The sequence below is a fragment of the Amaranthus tricolor genome, chromosome 17, assembly GCF_026212465.1.
Source record: "Amaranthus tricolor cultivar Red isolate AtriRed21 chromosome 17, ASM2621246v1, whole genome shotgun sequence".
Classification (NCBI taxonomy): Eukaryota; Viridiplantae; Streptophyta; class Magnoliopsida; order Caryophyllales; family Amaranthaceae; genus Amaranthus; species Amaranthus tricolor.
In genome coordinates, this window is record NC_080063.1 from 11,685,957 (window position 1) to 11,705,365 (window position 19,409).

General features: G+C 30.8%; 2 protein-coding genes across 2 annotated transcripts; both read right to left on the reverse strand.

Annotated features, from left to right (window-relative positions):
* Positions 1-1,404: 1,404 nt before the first annotated feature.
* On the reverse strand, positions 1,405-4,335 carry LOC130803750 (receptor-like protein 6). Its single transcript, XM_057667950.1, has one exon. The coding sequence runs from the start codon at positions 4,333-4,335 to the stop codon at positions 1,405-1,407; it is 2,931 nt and encodes a 976-aa protein (XP_057523933.1).
* Positions 4,336-12,747: 8,412 nt separating this feature from the next.
* Positions 12,748-15,069, reverse strand: LOC130803751 (receptor-like protein 7). The gene is made up of 2 exons (XM_057667951.1): positions 14,067-15,069; positions 12,748-13,979 (listed from the first exon to the last, which is right to left on the reverse strand). Exons 1-2 carry the CDS (start codon positions 15,067-15,069, stop codon positions 12,748-12,750), a joined length of 2,235 nt encoding a protein of 744 aa, XP_057523934.1.
* Positions 15,070-19,409: the final 4,340 nt, after the last annotated feature.

Consider the following 19,409-nt stretch of genomic DNA (forward strand, 5'->3'; position numbering starts at 1 on the left):
TGTAATAATTTTGTTTTCATTCAAATTGTTGGCATTATAAAGTTCAAAAGGTAAGTAGCCAAGCACTAATACTAATACATATTTCAAGCAAAATTAGAGATAATTCTAATAATAAAAGCAAGTATTTTCCTGCTAAAAAAGATTTGCTACAAAAAATTTATCTATTTATTTATCTTTTTCTTTACAATTTATGAAAAAAATGTATAAACCAATATTACAAAAAGTTAATGATTAATGCCGTTAACAAACAGGAAAATGGCAAGTAGGATTTGGTGTTGATGGAGACGATGGAACCAGTGTTCATAACCTCTAACAAAACCTTAGCCTTTTATTGTATCCACTTGTGCATCATTTTATTATTATTAGAATTATCTCTAATTTTGCTTGAAGTAAATATGTATTAGTATTAGTGCTTGGCTACTTACCTTTTGAACTTCATAATGCCAACAATTTGAATGAAAACAAAATTATTATAACATTTATGGGTGTTAATGAATTAAACGGTGAATTAAACATTAAATTGGTGAATTAAACGTTAAAATTGTGAATTAAACAAAAACTGAATGCTACATGTGGAAAAAACTTACAAAATGATGAATTAAACGAAATTTAACAAGAACTTAACGGAAAATACTACAGCAATTAGTTTGTGCATAAACTGTATGCTACCATGTGGAATTTTCTTAAAAAAGTGCTGCCACTGTCATTTCATGAAAACTTGATGCTACCATGTGGAATTTTCCTTTCAATAATCGATAATCATATAAAGGAATTTGATAAACAAAATAGCTTTGAACATCAACATGGGAATACAATTAATATTTTTAATTTCTACTTACACTATACTTAATGCCTACTTACAAATCTTTCGTGTCTAATACTTTGTGCATAATTATAATATCTTTAATGCCTACTTACATTATATTAATGCCTACTTACAGTATCCTTAACGCCTACTTGTCGTATCCTTAATGCTTACTTATAATATCCTTAATAACTACTTATAGTTATCCTTAATTAATGCCTACTACATGATTAAATATGCTCAAACACCGACGTGAACGTACATTCTAATGTTTACCTCGTTTACAGGTCGCATGATTAATGCGACTTGACTTAGCCCTCATAATTGAATTTTGAGCCTGATGACTAAATTTGTTGACAAAAATAGAAAAACCATCAAACTTAAACCGTTAAACACTACTAATAACAATGCCAAAACCTCATTCTATTTATACAGACAAATATTACAAGATATTCTATTATAGTACAATACTTAACTGTGAAGTACATAAGTGGAAATAAACTACATTTTTTTGGGAGATACACCTTTAAGCACTTGATCTTGATACATAGAAGAAGCTATATATATCCCTTTGCAAATTCATCAATTTGGCCTTGGTTTTAATGCCTTCTCCTTCCAAAGGTCTCCATAAACCAATCATGATATGGATCAGTTATAAAGATTTTCCCAACGATGAAGCCTACTAAACATCCTGCTATATAGCCTAGTGATGAAATTGTCCAATGAATCAGCTCAGAGTCTTGTTCTGTATCATCAACGGTCTTCTCTGTTGGCGACACTGCATCTGTATCTCCACATTGATTGGATAAAGGAGGTCCACAAAGTGCTAAGTTTCCAAAAAAGGAGCTATTATCAAAAGCATTGAACTGTTCACCTTGAGGTATCGGTCCTTCCAGACGATTATGAGAGACAATAAACATCTCCAAAAATGTTATCTTGCTCAATTGTTGAGGAATTTCTCCTGAGAGCATGTTTTGAGAAAGGTCTAATGCTTCAAGGTCAATCAAATTAGCTAGCGATAAAGGAATTCCACCTGTAAGATGATTATTGGAAAGATTCAGTGTTTGAAGCCCTGTTAGGTTTCCCATAATCTCTGGTATTTCACCAGTGAAATTGTTGCTTGATAAATCAACTGCTCGAAACGCAGAAAAGATCGCTGGGTAAAACCGTTCATTGCCTTTATTTGTTATGGTCATGACGTATGTGTAATTTATTTTTGAATACCGAACCATATGATCAGACTGAGGTGAACCTATTGAAAGGTCTGAGCTAGATGAATATTCTCGATGAAATTCATCTGTAACTCTCATTGCTCGCCAATTTTGAATATATGTGGATGGTAAACTACCAACATGGAAATTATTGGACAGGTCAATCACGCGTAAGCAATTGAAATTGTGACTAGAATCCGAAGCTACTATCGTACCATGAAACTTGTTGTGCCTCAAGACAAGAACTTGCAACTTTTGAAGACTTCCTAACCATAAAGGGAAAGTGTCTCTAAGTTTGTTTCTCCCAAAATCAATCTCTTCAAGAAATCTACAATTGGCTAATGACTTTGGTAATCGACCATTTAACAAATTATCGCTTAAATTAATCATCTTTATTTTGCAACTTTTTGAGAGTGCTTGTGGAATTGGTCCTTCAAGACCATTATCACGCAAATTCAAAACTGATAAACTTGCACTGAGCTGCTGAGCTATACAAACTGGGATCTTCCCACTAATGTTGTTCATGGATAGATCTAAGAAGATCATTGAACTTGCCTTGCAGATATCATTGGGTATAACTCCATTCAGTTTATTACTAGAGATTTGGTAATATTGCAAAGAAGTTGGAGGACTTAGAAGTTTGCCTTGAAAATTATTATCTGAAAGATCAAGTAACTTTAAATTGTACCATGGAAGAAGAGTTTGAGGTTGTTCAAACCCCGTTAAATGGTTGCCAGAAAGGTCCAATACTTGAAGGCTTTTCGTAGTTGTGTTCACAAACCATTGTGGTATGGTGCCCACAATATTGTTTCTTAACATACCTAGGAATTGAAGCTCATTTTGGGAACGCAAAAACTGTGGGAATTCTGTAAGGTTGCAAGATATAAGGTACATCATAACAAATTTGGGGAGGGATAATGCACTGGTGTTTGCTACATTTGGAGGAAATGTAAGATTGATACCATATAACACTAAGGAATTGAGACACGGAAGTTTTAGAAATGTCTCAAACATAGCAATTGAACCATCAGAACTCAGTGAAAGTATCTCAAGATTGACGAGTTGAGAAAACCATTGTGGTATTATAGGAACTTGAAAGTTATTACCAGACAGATCTAAGAAAAATAAAGTTGTTTTATTAGCTAGCCAAACTGGCAAAGAACCTGTTAGCTCGTTCAAACCAAGATCCAACAAACTGAGTCGAGTGAGGTTTGATAAAGAAGTTGGGATTTCACCAGTTAACATTACGTTCCTGAGTCCTAAACGCTGTAGGTTTCTTAGCTTAGGCAACCAATAATTCAGTTTTTGAGAGTGAATATGAACATTTCCAATGTGCAACATTGTGAGTTGTGTGAGATTTGTGATAGATAAAGGCATGTCACCATTAAAATTACACCACATATTTAACAAGGAAAGCTTTGTCAAGTTACCTAGTGAAGACGGGATTGGTCCGGTTAAACCAGTACTCTCAAGGTTCAATTGAGTCAAGTTACCAAGATTTCCAATTGAAGGGGTTATTTCTCCTGAAAATGATGTGTAGGAAATTTCTAACGTTCTGAGAGGACTATTGGGAGGAAACTGGGGGAGATTTCCTTCAAGATCATCGTTTAAGGCCAAAACGATTTCCTCAAGCTTAGGTAGCTGAAAAACCCTTGATGGAAATGTACCAAATAAATGGTTTCCAATGAGTACAAGAGATTGAAGGGAAGTGAAGTTGCTTAAGACAACAGGAACTGGAGATGAGATATTAACATCTTTAAGAACAAGTGTGGTTATATGAGTTAGATTATCAACAAACTTCTCAAAAGTCATTTCATATTGAAGTTCCAACTCATAGTTTTTGGAAAGATCGAGAATTTTCAAGCTAGACAATTTCGAAATTGTTGGAATTGAGCCCATGAAAAAAGACCGAGAGAGGTTGAGCTCTGTCAACTTGGAAAGCCGACCAATGGCAGAAGGAATTTGAGAAAAGTTGAAGTGATTATCAGAAAGATCAAGTTCTCGAAGATGATCAAGGCTAAAGAGGGAAGAGTTGTGAGGCAACGTGCCGTATAGACAGCTGCTACTGAGGTCAAGGCCAATCACATGGCCCGTCTCTTTATTGCACATAACACCATCCCATAGGCAACAATCGTTAGTGTGACTACTACTTCTATTTATTGCCATATCATCAATTTCTGATAAATCGTCCCACCACGATTCCAGCTTTGGGCGTGCAAAGGCAGAGTGAGATGCATGACAATTGATAAGAAAGCTATGCTTGAAGTGAAGCAAGGCTAACTTCTCTTGGTCATGGCAGACGGGCTTAACTTGTTCCATGAAAGCAAAGTTAGAGTTAGAAAGCATAAATAATAAACAGATGATGACAACAACAATAATATGAAAATTTGAAAAAAGCATGCATTTGCTCCACCAATAATTCATCATGTATAAAAATTATTGTATTTCTTTTGTATTATTTGTTATGGGTAAGGTAATGTTGTATGTGGAGAAGTAACTAAAATTGTAATAGTCATTTATAGAATGTTAAAGGTGGGGGGTGTGGGGAAGGACCATTAATGGTGCATGGAAACAAACAAAAACTATTAAACCAAGTGATAATCAAGTGTTGGACATTATAAGAAAAGGCAATATATTTTTACTAGATAATCAAGTCTTGGCCTGAGAAAAGAGGCAGGCAATAGACTTGACCAACTTATGATATACTCTTTACAGGTACCATAAGCTCACCAATTACTATCATAGCTCATAGGATCATGAGCAAGTCCAACTATATAATATACTCCCTTATATTTTTCCATAGTTCGCTATTGGTAGTAAATAGTACTCCATTTAATTCAGGGTAAAACTATTCGTAGATTATTTTTAATTTATATTTTATTTTTAATCTAAATGTCAAAATATAGTCAAATAAAATTTTATTTTATTAGTTAGCTAATTCTACTATTTACTACCAATTAAAAATGATATATATATATATATATATATATATATATATATATATATATATATATATATATATATATATATATATATATATATATATATATATATATATATATATATATATACATATATATATATATACACATATATATACATATATATATATATATATATATATATATATAATATACATATATATATATATATATATATATATACATATATATATACATATATATATATATATATATATATATACATATATATATATATATACATATATATATATACATATATATATATATATACATATATATATATATATACATATATATATATATATACATATATATATATATATATATATATATATATATATATATATATATATATACATATATATATATATATATATATATATATATATATATATATATATATATATATATCAAGTCTGACTTGAGAAAATGCAAAGTTGTAATATACTTTTTACGGGCACCACAAGCTCACCAAATACCATCATAGTTCAGAGGATAGCATGATCAAGTCCAACTATATAAAATACTTCTTTTTATTTTTTTCATTGTTCGCTATACTCCATTCAGTTTTGATTAATTGTCCCATTTGGTTTTTAAAAATAATTTATCGATTATTTTTAATTTGTGTTTTATTTTTAATATAGATGTTCAAATATAATCAAATGTGATATTATTTTATTCGTCTTATAAATTTTATTAATATTAATTTTTATATTTTTTAATTATACATATCTATAGAATATAGATATTTAGAGTTAACCTAATGTAGTGTAGTAAGTGTAAAAGTCTAATATATTGTTATTTTAACATGCTTTATTTGTTCTCATAAAAAATCTTTTTATTTATATTATAAATTTTAGACAAAATTTACCTTGTACTTTCTCAATTTAAGATTTTAACAATGGTTATGGTTCCCACAAATCTTCTATTAACTTCATTTTAACATTTTTATATTGCTTATAGGTACTTTATGTTTTCCAGTAACTCTATAAAAATAATTTTTTTCAAAGTTGTGTTTCTCATTTTTCTATTAACTCTATTAATTATGCACAATTAGACATATTAAGCATTGAAATAGTTCAAAGGCAATGGCGGACAACTTGACCGGCTACCCCAGTTGTGCATTAAAAAGGTGGAGTAGTGAAAGAGCGAAATGTGACATGAACCGGAAAAGCAAATAATTTTGCTCATTTTATCACTGCAAATGCATTCTACAAGACCAGCATGAAGTGCTGCTCCGGCGAAACAAATGAATGAATGGTGACAGGTTTATAAACTCGGTCCTTTTCTTCGCTGTTCTTCTAAATGGTTTCCTATTTCTCCAAAATAACTTGTCTAATCCACTAGACCACAATAAACTCCTACGACTTTCGGAAGCTATGAATGTCTTCCGCTTCGACGACGGTTTCACCCTCTTAGGCCTCCATCTTGACTCTACGTGTCGAGGCGAAGGTGTTTGCGGCTCACTTTCTCGTGGACTCTGGGATCTGTTGAGACAATTAACATTATCAACTGGGGACAATCTTTGCTTCCTCCCAGAGCCACGTGGCCTTCCTCTCTTCTTCTTCTCCGAGGTGGTACCCGAATCCTGGGTGCATGGCGAGAAAGCCAGCGCCACCATCCCCGACCCCGAAGCTCCACCCCCTGGGCCAGAACCGTTTGGCCCATATTTTCTAGGCCTGCCCCTCTTCTTCTTTACAGATTCACTCAACGTACCGCCAATAGAGGGCTCATTTATGGTGAATCCTTGAGGCGCATTAGGCTGAAACTCTTGAACATTAAATGTAGGACCCAATTGCCCCTGGAAATGTTCTATGTATAAAATATAGACATGAAGAGAGTAGAAGTGAGCTCAAAGAAAAGGGAGATAAACGTCAAAGAAAAATAAATTAAAAAAAAAAATAAAAACCTAGAATAATCTTATTCTTTTAATAATCTCATCTTGAATAATTTAACTTTAGGTGTATTTACCTAAAATAAACTTAAATAACTTGATAATTTAATATAGTAGGTAAATTAAAAAAAAACAAAAAGTAAACTAAATTAATTTAAAATTATAGAAAAATTTTGAAAATTTTACAAAATAATAAAAAAAAAATCATAAATTTTTTTAACATTTTAAAACATTTTTTTAATATTTTTATTTTAATTTTTCTTTTTTTAAAGTAAAACTTGTTAAAGCAACTCATCCGATTATCGGGTTTAATCTGAAAAATACACTTTAAAGTTGGGATTATTAATAGTTAATCAATAGGTGGAATTATTATAAAAAATCATGAAATATTTATATTATTGTAGAGAATTTTTCTAAAGTAAAATGGTAAAAAAAACCATATAGAGAGATTTGAGCTTAATTCTCATCCCTCTTTACAGAAATTCTCTACCCCTTCTCCGTACAACTACTTCCACAACACTTTGGTTTCTCAAAAAATTATTAAAATTACACTCAACTTTTCTTAATCACGTTGTCGTTTAATGGATCGTCTCTCAGTAAGACGCTTCTCATAAGGTCCAGCTCAATACAAAAACTAGAAAAAAAAAAACGCTTCAATTGCCTCCTCAACTAACGGCCAAATATATAAATATATCTCACGAATTTTTTTTTAAAAAAAAACCTTTCAAATTCTGCTTTAAAATATGAAATCACAAAACTGCAAACAAAATTTTTCTACGATTAGTCATAAAATTGAATTTAAGTGGACGAAATAATGCAAGAATATGAGCATTTTATATCACGTAATTAAACAATCAATATACAAATGATGATACTGCTATGTTAGATTTCTTTTTTCGAATCATAATGTATTTTTTTTGAATTTTTTTGGAATAGTATTATTGATTAATTTGATCATAAGATTGTGATATATTGATGAATATTGATGCAGTTTCAATAATCGATAATGATATGAAGGAATTTGATAAACAAAATATCATTGAACATCAACATGGGAATACAATTAATATCTTTAATTTCTACTTACACTATACTTAATGCCTACTTACAAATCTTTAGTTTCTACTTACATTATACTTTGTGCATAATTATAATATCTTTGATGCTTACTTACAGCATCCTTAACACCCACTTGTCGTATTCTTAATTCTTACTTACAATATTATTAATACCTACTTACAATTATCCTTAATTAATGCCTACTTACATGGTTAAATATGCTCAAACACCAACGTGAACGTACATTCTAATGTTTACCTCGATTACAGGTCGCATGATTAGTGCGACTTGATTTAGGCCAAGTTGCACATTTTGCGCGACTTATAATTTTTTTCATTAAATCTACGAAATTCAACTGCAAACTTGCAATTAATGTTTACCTCAATTTTTTAGAGTTGAATTCATCGTTCATATTATTTGAATGTTGAAGTTTAGTTGATAGTGAAGTTTAGAGATAAGTTAGAGAGACAGAAGAATGACATGAGTTAAAGGTATTTAAGGAAATTCAATATATAAAATGCTATGATATAATATAAATGGTGGTGACGAATATCAATGCCCTTTTAAAAATGAATTAGGCTCGAATTATATTCAAGATTTCGGGATCCAAATACTCCATAACTACTAGTTTTTAGGTTTTGATATGGAGTAGGCAAGGGAAATTTTTTTTTTTTTTTTTTTTTTTGCAAGTGATGAAAATGGATCTTTTATTATAATGGTAAAGGAAAATACTTTGTTTTCAATTTATATATAAAGTAATAATATATCAACTTATTGATGTTGTGTGTTAACGTTTCTTGCAGTTAGTACAATTTCAATAAGTTTAGAATTTAGACGAAGGAAAAGTGTTACTTTTTTGTTCCTTGAGTTTGTTGTGGTTTAACATAAAATAAATATTAGAAAGTAATTTAATTGTTAGGAGAATAAAGTAATATGGTTGAGTTGCGCATATATTAAAAGAATTGAGAAATATAAATTTATTTAAGAAAGTTTGTGGATTATTTTCATAAAAAAACATGCAAAAAATTGAATAAATTGATAATAACAAACTTAAAAGATTGAGCTCTTTATATTTAAAACATAATGTGTAATAACCCGATTTAATTATAAACTATGTAGAATAAGTCGTTACGAGTTAATATACCCAAAAGAAATTTAATAATCAATCCAAAAATGTCAAATTATTTGCTATTTTACTATTAACTAACACATCTCTTAATTAACAAAATCCATATTCTCAATATCCACTAAATTGAAATATAATCAATACAAGGTGCACATGTATTATTACGAACAATATTTTTATCTAATTCTAGAAGAAAATTAGTTAAATATATGGATGTAATAACTTTTAATAAGGGATTCTAATAATATACTAAAAGAAGAAAGGCTATACCTAATTAACAAGATATGAATTATTTGTAAAAGATTATTTAGTAGAAATTATTTAGTAAACTTTGATGATGAAATTAAAAGCAAGTTGGATATAACATTTGAGAAAAATAAAATATTTTTTTCTTTGTTGAAATTTGGGAATTAAGAACAATTGTTAAAGAATGTAGATTATTTTGGGGCAAAATATAATTGAGTTGAAAAATATATATATATATTCGGTCTAAGTATAAGAATATATATTAACTAATTATCCTTTATTATTTTTTTTATTATATTGTTTTTGTCCAATCCTTTCTTACTTTCCTCCTCTGAAAAAAATCAAGAATTAAGATTTGGGTAAAATAGATTATTGGACAATTTTAATTTGTTTTGATATAATTAGAGGGTTGAGTGGTCAAACCAGTCAAAACTAATATTTTGTTTAGGTGGTTGAAACAGTTTATTTTTATGAAAATAAGCTGTTGTTGAAAAGTTGCTCATATCAACAAGTTCCAAATCAGCTTTCAAACTAATTAATAAACAACCCGTTTTGTATGAGACCGTCTGAGACAACCTTAAAACAAGAAGTCTATTAACTAAAAGTTTCTATTATTGAACTATTTAATCCAAATATAAGCCATGTCTCACAATGAGATCATCTCAAACTATTCTTTCATGGTACAATGTAGAGATACTCGAATCTTCAGATAATAATTTTCAAGGCAAACTTCTAAGTCCTCCAACTTGTTTGCAATATTACCAAGTCTCTAGGAATAATTTGTATGGAGTTATATCCAATGCTATCTGCAAGGCAAGTTCAATGATCTCTTAGATCTATCCATGAACAACTTTAGCGGTTGTGAATTTCACAAATTCTTACTTGACACTAGGGGCGTGCAAAATGAGATCGAACTGACTGTTCGTACCAGAATCGATTGAGACCAGATTGGGCTCCGGATCTTACTTATTCATCATTTCGGGTTTTTGGTCCGGTCCGGTCTAAACCCGGAAAAATTCAGGTTAGACCGGATGCAACCGGATGTACATAAAAGTAATTTTGAGGGGGAATAATATTTACGATTTTTATGTATATACTTATTTAAAGGGCTTTAGATTAATTTTTAACAAACCATCCTTTGCCCTTAGTTAACTGTTAGGGTAAATAAAAATTATGCTGATAGCAAATTAGGGGGAATAAAGTTAGATTATTAAAAAATAATCCAAAAGTGGAATTATTCACAGCGGATAGGTGAAAATTTAGATTACTAATATTAATTTTTCCTTAATAATATGAAGTATAATTTGTTATTTCTCATTTTATCTTGCTTTCTTGCCTCTTTTGCTTTTGTTTTCTATTTTCTACTTTTCCTTTAAAAGTGGAACACACACACAAAGATTAACTTTTAAGAATGAAAATAAGTGTTTATGCAGTGCACAAAGATGTGAACCATATGAATAGTATGATAAATGACACAATGAAATTGAAGGAATTACAAATGGAGATAAAATGGGGAAGAGATGAGCTAATTAGGGGAATAAAATAAGCAAGAAGGAGAGTTGTACAATGAGACTTTTGCTTGCTAACATATGAACTAAAGGGTAGTGTGTTTATAGGAAAAGAAAACGGGCATAAATGACATCTTCCCTCACAACTCTTCCCTTTTTAGTCTTAGCTTGATCTTTCTGATAAACTTACTATTATTTTATTATTTTTGGGGCGACAAAAAGGTACTTTCTATTGTCGCCCATGAAAATTACACGTTAGAGCAATCTTAGTTGCTCTCCAAATCCAACAGCCTTAAAAGGGATTACATCGTGCCCAATACCAATATAATATACCAATCTGTATTATCCCAACAACGAAAAGCTTCGACTTGTTTCCACTTCGAACATAGTAAACGTTAGCCATCGTTTGCTTTAAATATAAAATTTTCGTGTTCATAAAAGTTCCTTCTATGAAAATATACTGTAAAATATTAATTATGACTAATTATGGTAGAAGATCGTCTGAGAAGATTAAATTAGTGCTAATCTAGAAGAGATTATTAAAATTAGCCAGTCATCTGGCAACATATATCTGAGAAGATTAAAAGAACAGTGCACGAGCAGCAGTAATATTAGAGCACGGGGAGCTCACGTGCAAATGGAGAACACTTGTCAATTATAAAAGATACATTATAAACTAATGGGACATATGTCTATAGAAGAAATAAAGAATGCCATGAAAAATAAAGGAATTTTGGAGATTAGAGATGCAGCTGAGGAATGTGGGATATTCTCAATCATGGGTTATAAATACGGATCAAGGAGCAAATAAATGAGTTAGTTGGAAATTAATCGAATTTTACCATTAAGAAGGGAACATAAAAAATTCTCAGTAATTATTACAGGAGAGTTATTACATCAGAATTCGAGAAAAATATTAATTGCATTATTTAATATTAAATACAAGAGACCTCACGTCTAAATAAGTCCTAAGTAGTAACCCCCTTGCAGCCACAGTGCTCTTAGAGGACCTATTAAACATATCATCTTGTAGTGATACTAACTTGGGCGTCGGAGCAGGCTCCCCGAAAAAACATTACGGGCCATGCTAACTGTTTGTAGTCTTTTACAAGAATTCATCTTCACAAGAGAACTTACTTATAACCTGGCGGGATAGCAAAGACAAACTTTCACCAGCACTTAATTTTTGATCAATCACTAATCAGGAGATTAAGTTCTTGAATTAATTGCTGTACATGAACATATACATATCACAAACTACAACACTAGCATATCATATTAGCCCTCATAATTGAATTTTGAGCCTGATGACTAAATTTGTTGACAAAAATAGAACAACCATCAAACTTAAACCGTTAAACACTACTAATAACGATGCCAAAACCTCATTCTATTTATACAGACAAATATTACAAGATATTCTATTATAGTACAATACTTAAATGTGAAGTACATAAGTGGAAATAAACTACATTTTTTTGGGAGATACACCTTTAAGCAATTGATCTTGATACATAGAAGAAGCTATATATATCCCTTTGCAAATTCATCAATTTGGCCTTGGTTTTAATGCCTTCTCCTTCCAAAGGTCTCCATAAACCAATCATGATATGGATTAGTTATAAAGATTTTCCCAACGATGAAGCCTACTAAACATCTTGTTATATAGCCCAGTGATGAAATTGTCCAATGAATCAGCTCAGAGTCTTGTTCTGTTTCATCAACGGTCTTCGTTGTTGGCGACACTGCATCTGTATCTCCACATTGATTGGATAAAGGAGGTCCACAAAGTGCTAAGTTTCCAAAAAAGGAGCTATTATAAAAAGCATTGAACTGTTCACCCTGAGGTATCGGTCCTTCCAGACGATTATGAGAGACATTAAACATCTCCACAAATGTTATCTTGCTCAATTGTTAAGGAATTTCTCCTGAGAGCATGTTTTGAGAAAGGTCTAATGCTTCAAGGTCAATCAAATTAGCTAGCGATAAAGAAATTCCACCAGTAAGATGATTATTGGAAAGATTCAGTGCTTGAAGCCCTGTCAGGTTTCCCATAATCTCTGGTATTTCACCAGTGAAATTGTTGCTTGATAAATCAACTACTCGAAACACAGTCAAGATCTCTGGGTAAAACCTTTCACTGCCTTTATTTGTTATGGTCATGACATATGTATGAATTATTTTATCATTAACCACACCAGAATGAGCTTCATCTGTAACTCTCATTGCTCGCCAATTTTGAATATATGTGGATGGCAAACTACCAACATGGAAATTATTGGACAGGTCAATCACGCGTAAGCAATTGAAATTGTGACTAGAATTCGGAGCTACTATCGTACCATGAAACTTGTTGTGCCTCAAGACAAGAACTTGCAACTTTTGAAGACTTCCTAACCATAAAGGGAAAGTGTCTCTAAGCTCATTTCTCCCAAACTCAATCACTTCAAGAAATCTACAATTGGCTAATGACTTTGGTAATTGACCATTTAACTGATTATCGCTTAAATTAATCATCTTTATTTTGCAATTTTTTGAGAGTGCATGTGGAATTGGTCCTTCAAGATGATTACCACGCAAATTCAAAACTGATAAACTTGCACTGAGCTGCTGAGCTATACAAACTGGGATCTTCCCACTAATGGTGTTCATGGATAGATCTAAGAAGAACATTGAACTTGCCTTGCAGATATCATTGGGTATAACTCCATTCAGTTTATTACTAGAGATCTGGTAATATTGCAAAGAAGTTGGAGGACTTAGAAGTTTGCCTTGAAAATTATTATCTGAAAGATCAAGTAAATTTAAATTGTACCATGGAAGAATAGTTTGAGGTTGTTCAAACCCCGACAAATGGTTGCCAGAAAGGGACAATTCTAGGAGACTTTTCGTAGTTGTGTTCACAAACCATTGTGGTATGGTGCCCACAATATTGTTTCTTGATATATCTAGGAATTGAAGCTCATTTTGGGAACGTAAAAACTGTGGGAATTCTGTAAGGTTGCAAGAGATAAGGTATAACAAATAAAATTTGGGGAGGGATAATGCACTGGTGTTTGCTTCATTTGGAGGAAATGTAAGATTGATACCATCCAACAGTAAGGTATTGAGACACGAAAGTTTTAGAAATGTCTCAAACATAGCAACTGAACCATCAGAACTCAATGCAAGCATCTCAAGATTGACGAGTTGAGAAAACCATTATGGTATTATAGAAACTTGAAAGTTATTACCAAACAGATCCAATAAACCTAAAGTTGTTTTATTAGCTAGCCAAAGTGGCAAAGAACCTGTTAGCTTGTTGAAACTAAGATCCAAAAAATTGAGTCGAGTGAGGTTTGATAAAGAAGTTGGGATTTCACCAGTTAACATTACGTTCTCGAGTGCTAAACCCTGTAGGTTTCTTAGCTTAGGCAACCAATAATTCAGTTTTTGAGAGTGAATATGAACATTTCTCATGTGCGAAATTGTGATTTGTGTGAGATTTGTGATAGATAAAGGCATGTCACCATTAAAATTACACAACATATCTAACACGGAAAGCTTTGTCGAGTTACCTAGTGAAGACGGGATTGGTCCGGTTAAACTAGTACTCTCAAGTTTCAATTGAGTCAAGTTGCCAAGATTTCCAATTGAAGGGGTAATTTCTCCTGAAAATGATGTGTAAGCACTTGCTAACGTTCTGAGAGGACCATTGGGAGGAAACTCGGGGAGATTTCCTTCAAGATCATCGTTTAAGGTCAAATCAATTTCCTCAAGCTTAGGTAGCTGAAAAACCCTTGATGCAAATGAACCAAATAAATGGTTTCCAACGAGTACAAGAGATTGAAGGGAAGTGAAGTTGCTTAAGACAATGGGAACTGGAGATGAGATAATAACATCTTCAAGATGAAGTGTGGTTATATGAGTTAGATTATCAACAAACTTCTCAAAATTCATTTCATGTGGAAGTTCAAACTCATAGTTTTTGGAAAGATCGAGAATTTTCAAGCTAGACAATTTCGAAATTGTTGGAATTGAGCCCGTGAAAGAAGACTGAGAGAGGTAGAGCTCTGTCAACTTGGAAAGCCGACCAATGGCAGAAGGAATTTGAGAAAAGTTGAAGTCATTATCAGAAAGATCGAGCTCTTGAAGATTATCAAGGCTAAAAAGGGAAGAGTTGTGAGGGAAGGTGCCGTATAGAAAGCTGCTACTGAGGTCAAGGCCAATCACATGGCCCGTCTCTTTATTGCACATAACACCATCCCATAGGCAACAATCGTCCCATCACGATTCCAGCTTTGGGCGTGCAGAGGCAGAGTCAGATGCATGACAATTGATTAGAAAGCTATGCTTGAAGTGAAGCAAGGCTAACTTCTCTTGGTCATGGCAGATTGGCTTAACTTGTTCCATGGAAACAAAGTGAGAGTTAGAAAGCATAAATAATAAACAGATGATGACAACAAAAATAATATGAAAATTTGAAAAAAAACATGCATTTGCTCCACCAATAATTCATCATGTATAAAAATTATTGTATTTCTTTTGTATTATTTGTTGTGGGTAAGGTAATGTTGTATATGGAGCAATAACTAACATTGTAAGTCTTTTATAGAATGTTAAAGGTGGGGTGTGTAGGGAAGGACCATTAATGGTGCATGGAAACAAATTAAAATTATTAGCAAAAATTACCTAAAATAATTCAACTTTTTCATGATTTTTTTTACAATAATCTCACTTATTGATTAACCATAAATAATTTCAACTTTAAGGGATATTTCATCATCATACCCAACGTATTCCGCTTATAGGAAAACTATGATTAGGGTCTGACTAGAGTAAACTTGAGTAATCTGATGACCTGCTATAGTAGGTAATTTACCAAAAAGGTAAACTGAAAATTAATTTAAAATTAGAGAAAAATTCTAAATATCTACATAAAAAATTCTAAATAATAAAAAATTATAAATCTTTTTTGAACATTTTTTAAATATTTTTTTCGAAATTTTATTTTAATTTATTTTTTTTCTTTTAAAAATAAAACCTGCTATAACAAGTTATCTGATCACCGGGAAGGGATGGTCATGGGTCCAGGACCCTGTTAGACCCGCCCCGGATCCGCCCCTTTTTTAAGGGTCTGGGTCTTAATTTTTTAGACCCATCGGATTCGGGTCCGGGTCTGGATCCAAAAAAATTTGACGGGTCCGGGTCCGGGTCCTAAGGTGAAGACCCGGACCCGGACCCGGACCCTAAACTTTTAAATTTTATTTTTATTTTTATTTTTTTATTTTTATTTTTGTTAAAATTTTGATGATATTTGCACATTTGTTGTACATGTATAATACTTTGATTGCTCGCCGAGATTAAAGTTTAATTACAGTGTTTATTGTTTAATTCTAATGGTTTTGGAAATTATGGAGGCGGCAATATTTTAATTTTGGTTTGTTTTTAGGTACTGAAATAATTTCATTGCGCATTGAGTTAAAGGTTCAATTATGATGTTTATTGTTTAATTCTAATGGTTTTGGAAGTTTACGGAGTGTGATACTAATTATGGACTTGTTTTCGGGTACTGAAATGAATTGTTAAATTGGTGTATCGATTAATAACTTTCTGTGACAAGTGTTTGTAATACGATAATAAGTTGCTTACAAAAATATAAAAAGACTCGAAAAAGGTTCAATTTTGACAAATCAAAGAAGCTTTGTATAAGACCCATTAAGGACCCTAGACCCTGTCAGATCCGTAGGGTCCGGGTCCGGGTCTAGGTCTGAAAATTTTGGACCCTTAGGGTCCGGATCTGGATCTGGATCCAAAAAAAATAAAAGGGTCCGTGTCCGGGTCTGGCCAGACCCGCTCCAGACCCGCCCCATGACCATCCCTATCACCGGGTTTATTCTAAGAAAATACCCCTCCAAACACTTGATTATTCGTGTTTAATCAATAAGTGAAATTATTGTAGAAAAATCATAAATAAATTGAATTATTTAAGGTAATTTTTACAAACTATTAAACCAAGTGATAGTCAAGTGTTTGGACGATATAACAAAAGACGATTGTTACTATTTTATCAAGTTCTCTATTATGACCGTAATCTAGCTTAAGTCTAGCCTTAAAAAAGGATCAATAGACTTGGCCGATAATCACGTTTATTCAAGGTAATTATTTGCTTTTCCCATTCATGTCACATTTCGCTCTTCCACTACTCTACCTTTTTAGTGCACAACTGGGGTAGCCGGTCAAGTTGTCCGCCATTGCCTTTGAACTTTATCTAATATACTATTTTAACGTTTGATATGTTAAATTGTGCATAATTAATAATTATGTCAGCTTTTGTGAAGTGTTTTTGTGAGATAACCACCACTCGATAGGTGACAAAGGTCCTTAGCCTCATTATATATATATATATATATATATAGGGAGAAGTTCAGGTGAAAACCATAAAAAGGTGTTACTTTTTATATAAAAAGGTGTTACTTTTTTCAGAAAAACGTGTTACTTTGGATTTGTATTATTTTTCCAGACAATTACAGTTTTTTGGTAAAAACTGCCAGATTTTTTAAAAAAGAAAAGTAACACAGTTTTTACGTGAAAGTAGCACATTTTCTGTAAAAAGGTAACACATTTTTTGGTTCTCACGGTTCGCACAGAACCTTGGTTTTCACCTGAACGCGACCATATATATATATATATATATATATATACATATATATATATATACATATATATATATATACATATATATATATATACATATATATATATATATACATATATATATATATACATATATATATATATACAATATATATATATATACATATATATATATATATATATATATATATATATATATATATATATATATACATACATATATATATATATATATATATATATATATATATATATATATATATATATATATATATATATACATATACATATATATATACATATACATATATATATATATATATATATATATATATATATATATACATATACATATATATATATATATATATATATATATATATATATATACATATATATATATATATATATATATATATATATATATATATATATCAACTCTGACTTGAGAAAAGGCAAACTTGTAATATACTTTTTACAGGCACCACAAGCTCACCAAATAGCATGACCAAGTCCAAACTATATAAAATACTTCCTTTTATACTCCTTTCAGTTTTGATTAATTGTCCCATTTGATTTTTAAAAATAATTTATTGATTATTTTTAATTTGTGTTTAATCTTAATATAAATGTTAAAATATTGTCAAGTGTGATATTATTTTATTCGTCTTATAAATCTTATTAATATTAATTTTTTTTTAATTATGCATATCTAAAGATATTTAGAGTTAAACTAATGTATTTTATGAAGTGTAAAAATCTAATATATTGATGTGAATTGGAAGATGTGATATAATGTAAGTGCAAACTTAAAACGAAAGACGGAGTGTAAGAGTTTGTTTTATAACATGTTTTATCTGTTGTCTTATAGTTGCAACACTAGTACTCTCAGTTTTTTTTATTTGTCCACTTTAAGTTTATAAACTTTAAAAATGAGAAATTTCAATTTGATTTTTGAAATATATACTGAAAATAAAATATATTTAGGTGACATTTTGTTAGATTCGTCTTGATGTAAAGTTTTCTAATATATAATTTTTATAATTTTTATAATTGTTTATGATGCGTACTTAGAGATATTAAGACTTAAAATTTGTTAAAAAATGCGTGCAAAAGATAAAATGGACAAACAAAAAGGAACAGAGATAGTATTAAACACAAATATTAAAAAAGTGGGTAGGTGGATACAAAATAACAATATTATTTTTAGGAGCAAGTGGAATATGTATAATACTAACACTAATTCTTGTGAGAGGCGGTCTCTTTCTAATTGGACCGATTTATTATATATTTTTTAACATGCTTTATTTGATCTCATAAAAAATCTTTTTATTTATGTTATAAATTTTAGACAAAATTTACCTTGTACATTCTCAATTAAATATTTTAACAATGGTTATGGTTTCACAAATCTTATAGTCCCTTTATGTTTTCCAGTAACTCTATAAAAATAATTTTTTTAATAGTGTTTCCCATTTCTATACTAACTTTTTTTAATATTTTAACTTTTTTAAATATTTTTAAGTGTTTATAATCCCACTTTTCTCCATCAAATTTACTATTCAATGAATAATATATCTAAGGAATCTAAAAATAGAAATTTTTAGGTCTTTTATTGCCAAATTTTGCAAGTAATGTAAAACATGTGCAAATAAATAGTATTGTAAGTATTATGAAACGGAGGTGGTTGGCTTTCATTGTAAGTTTTTTTATTTGTTGTGCTTTATAAAAGAGATTAGTCCAAGTAAAATTTTTATTTGCTCCAAAATTAAGTTGAAAAAGTTAAATGGGATAATTTCTCTGGTGCCATGCAAAAGAACGGAAGGGAATCCTTAGCCTCATTGGACCTTTGTCACCTATCGAGTGGTGGTTATCTCACAAAAACACTTCACAAAAGCTAGCATAATTATTAATTATGCATAATTAGACATATCAAGCAT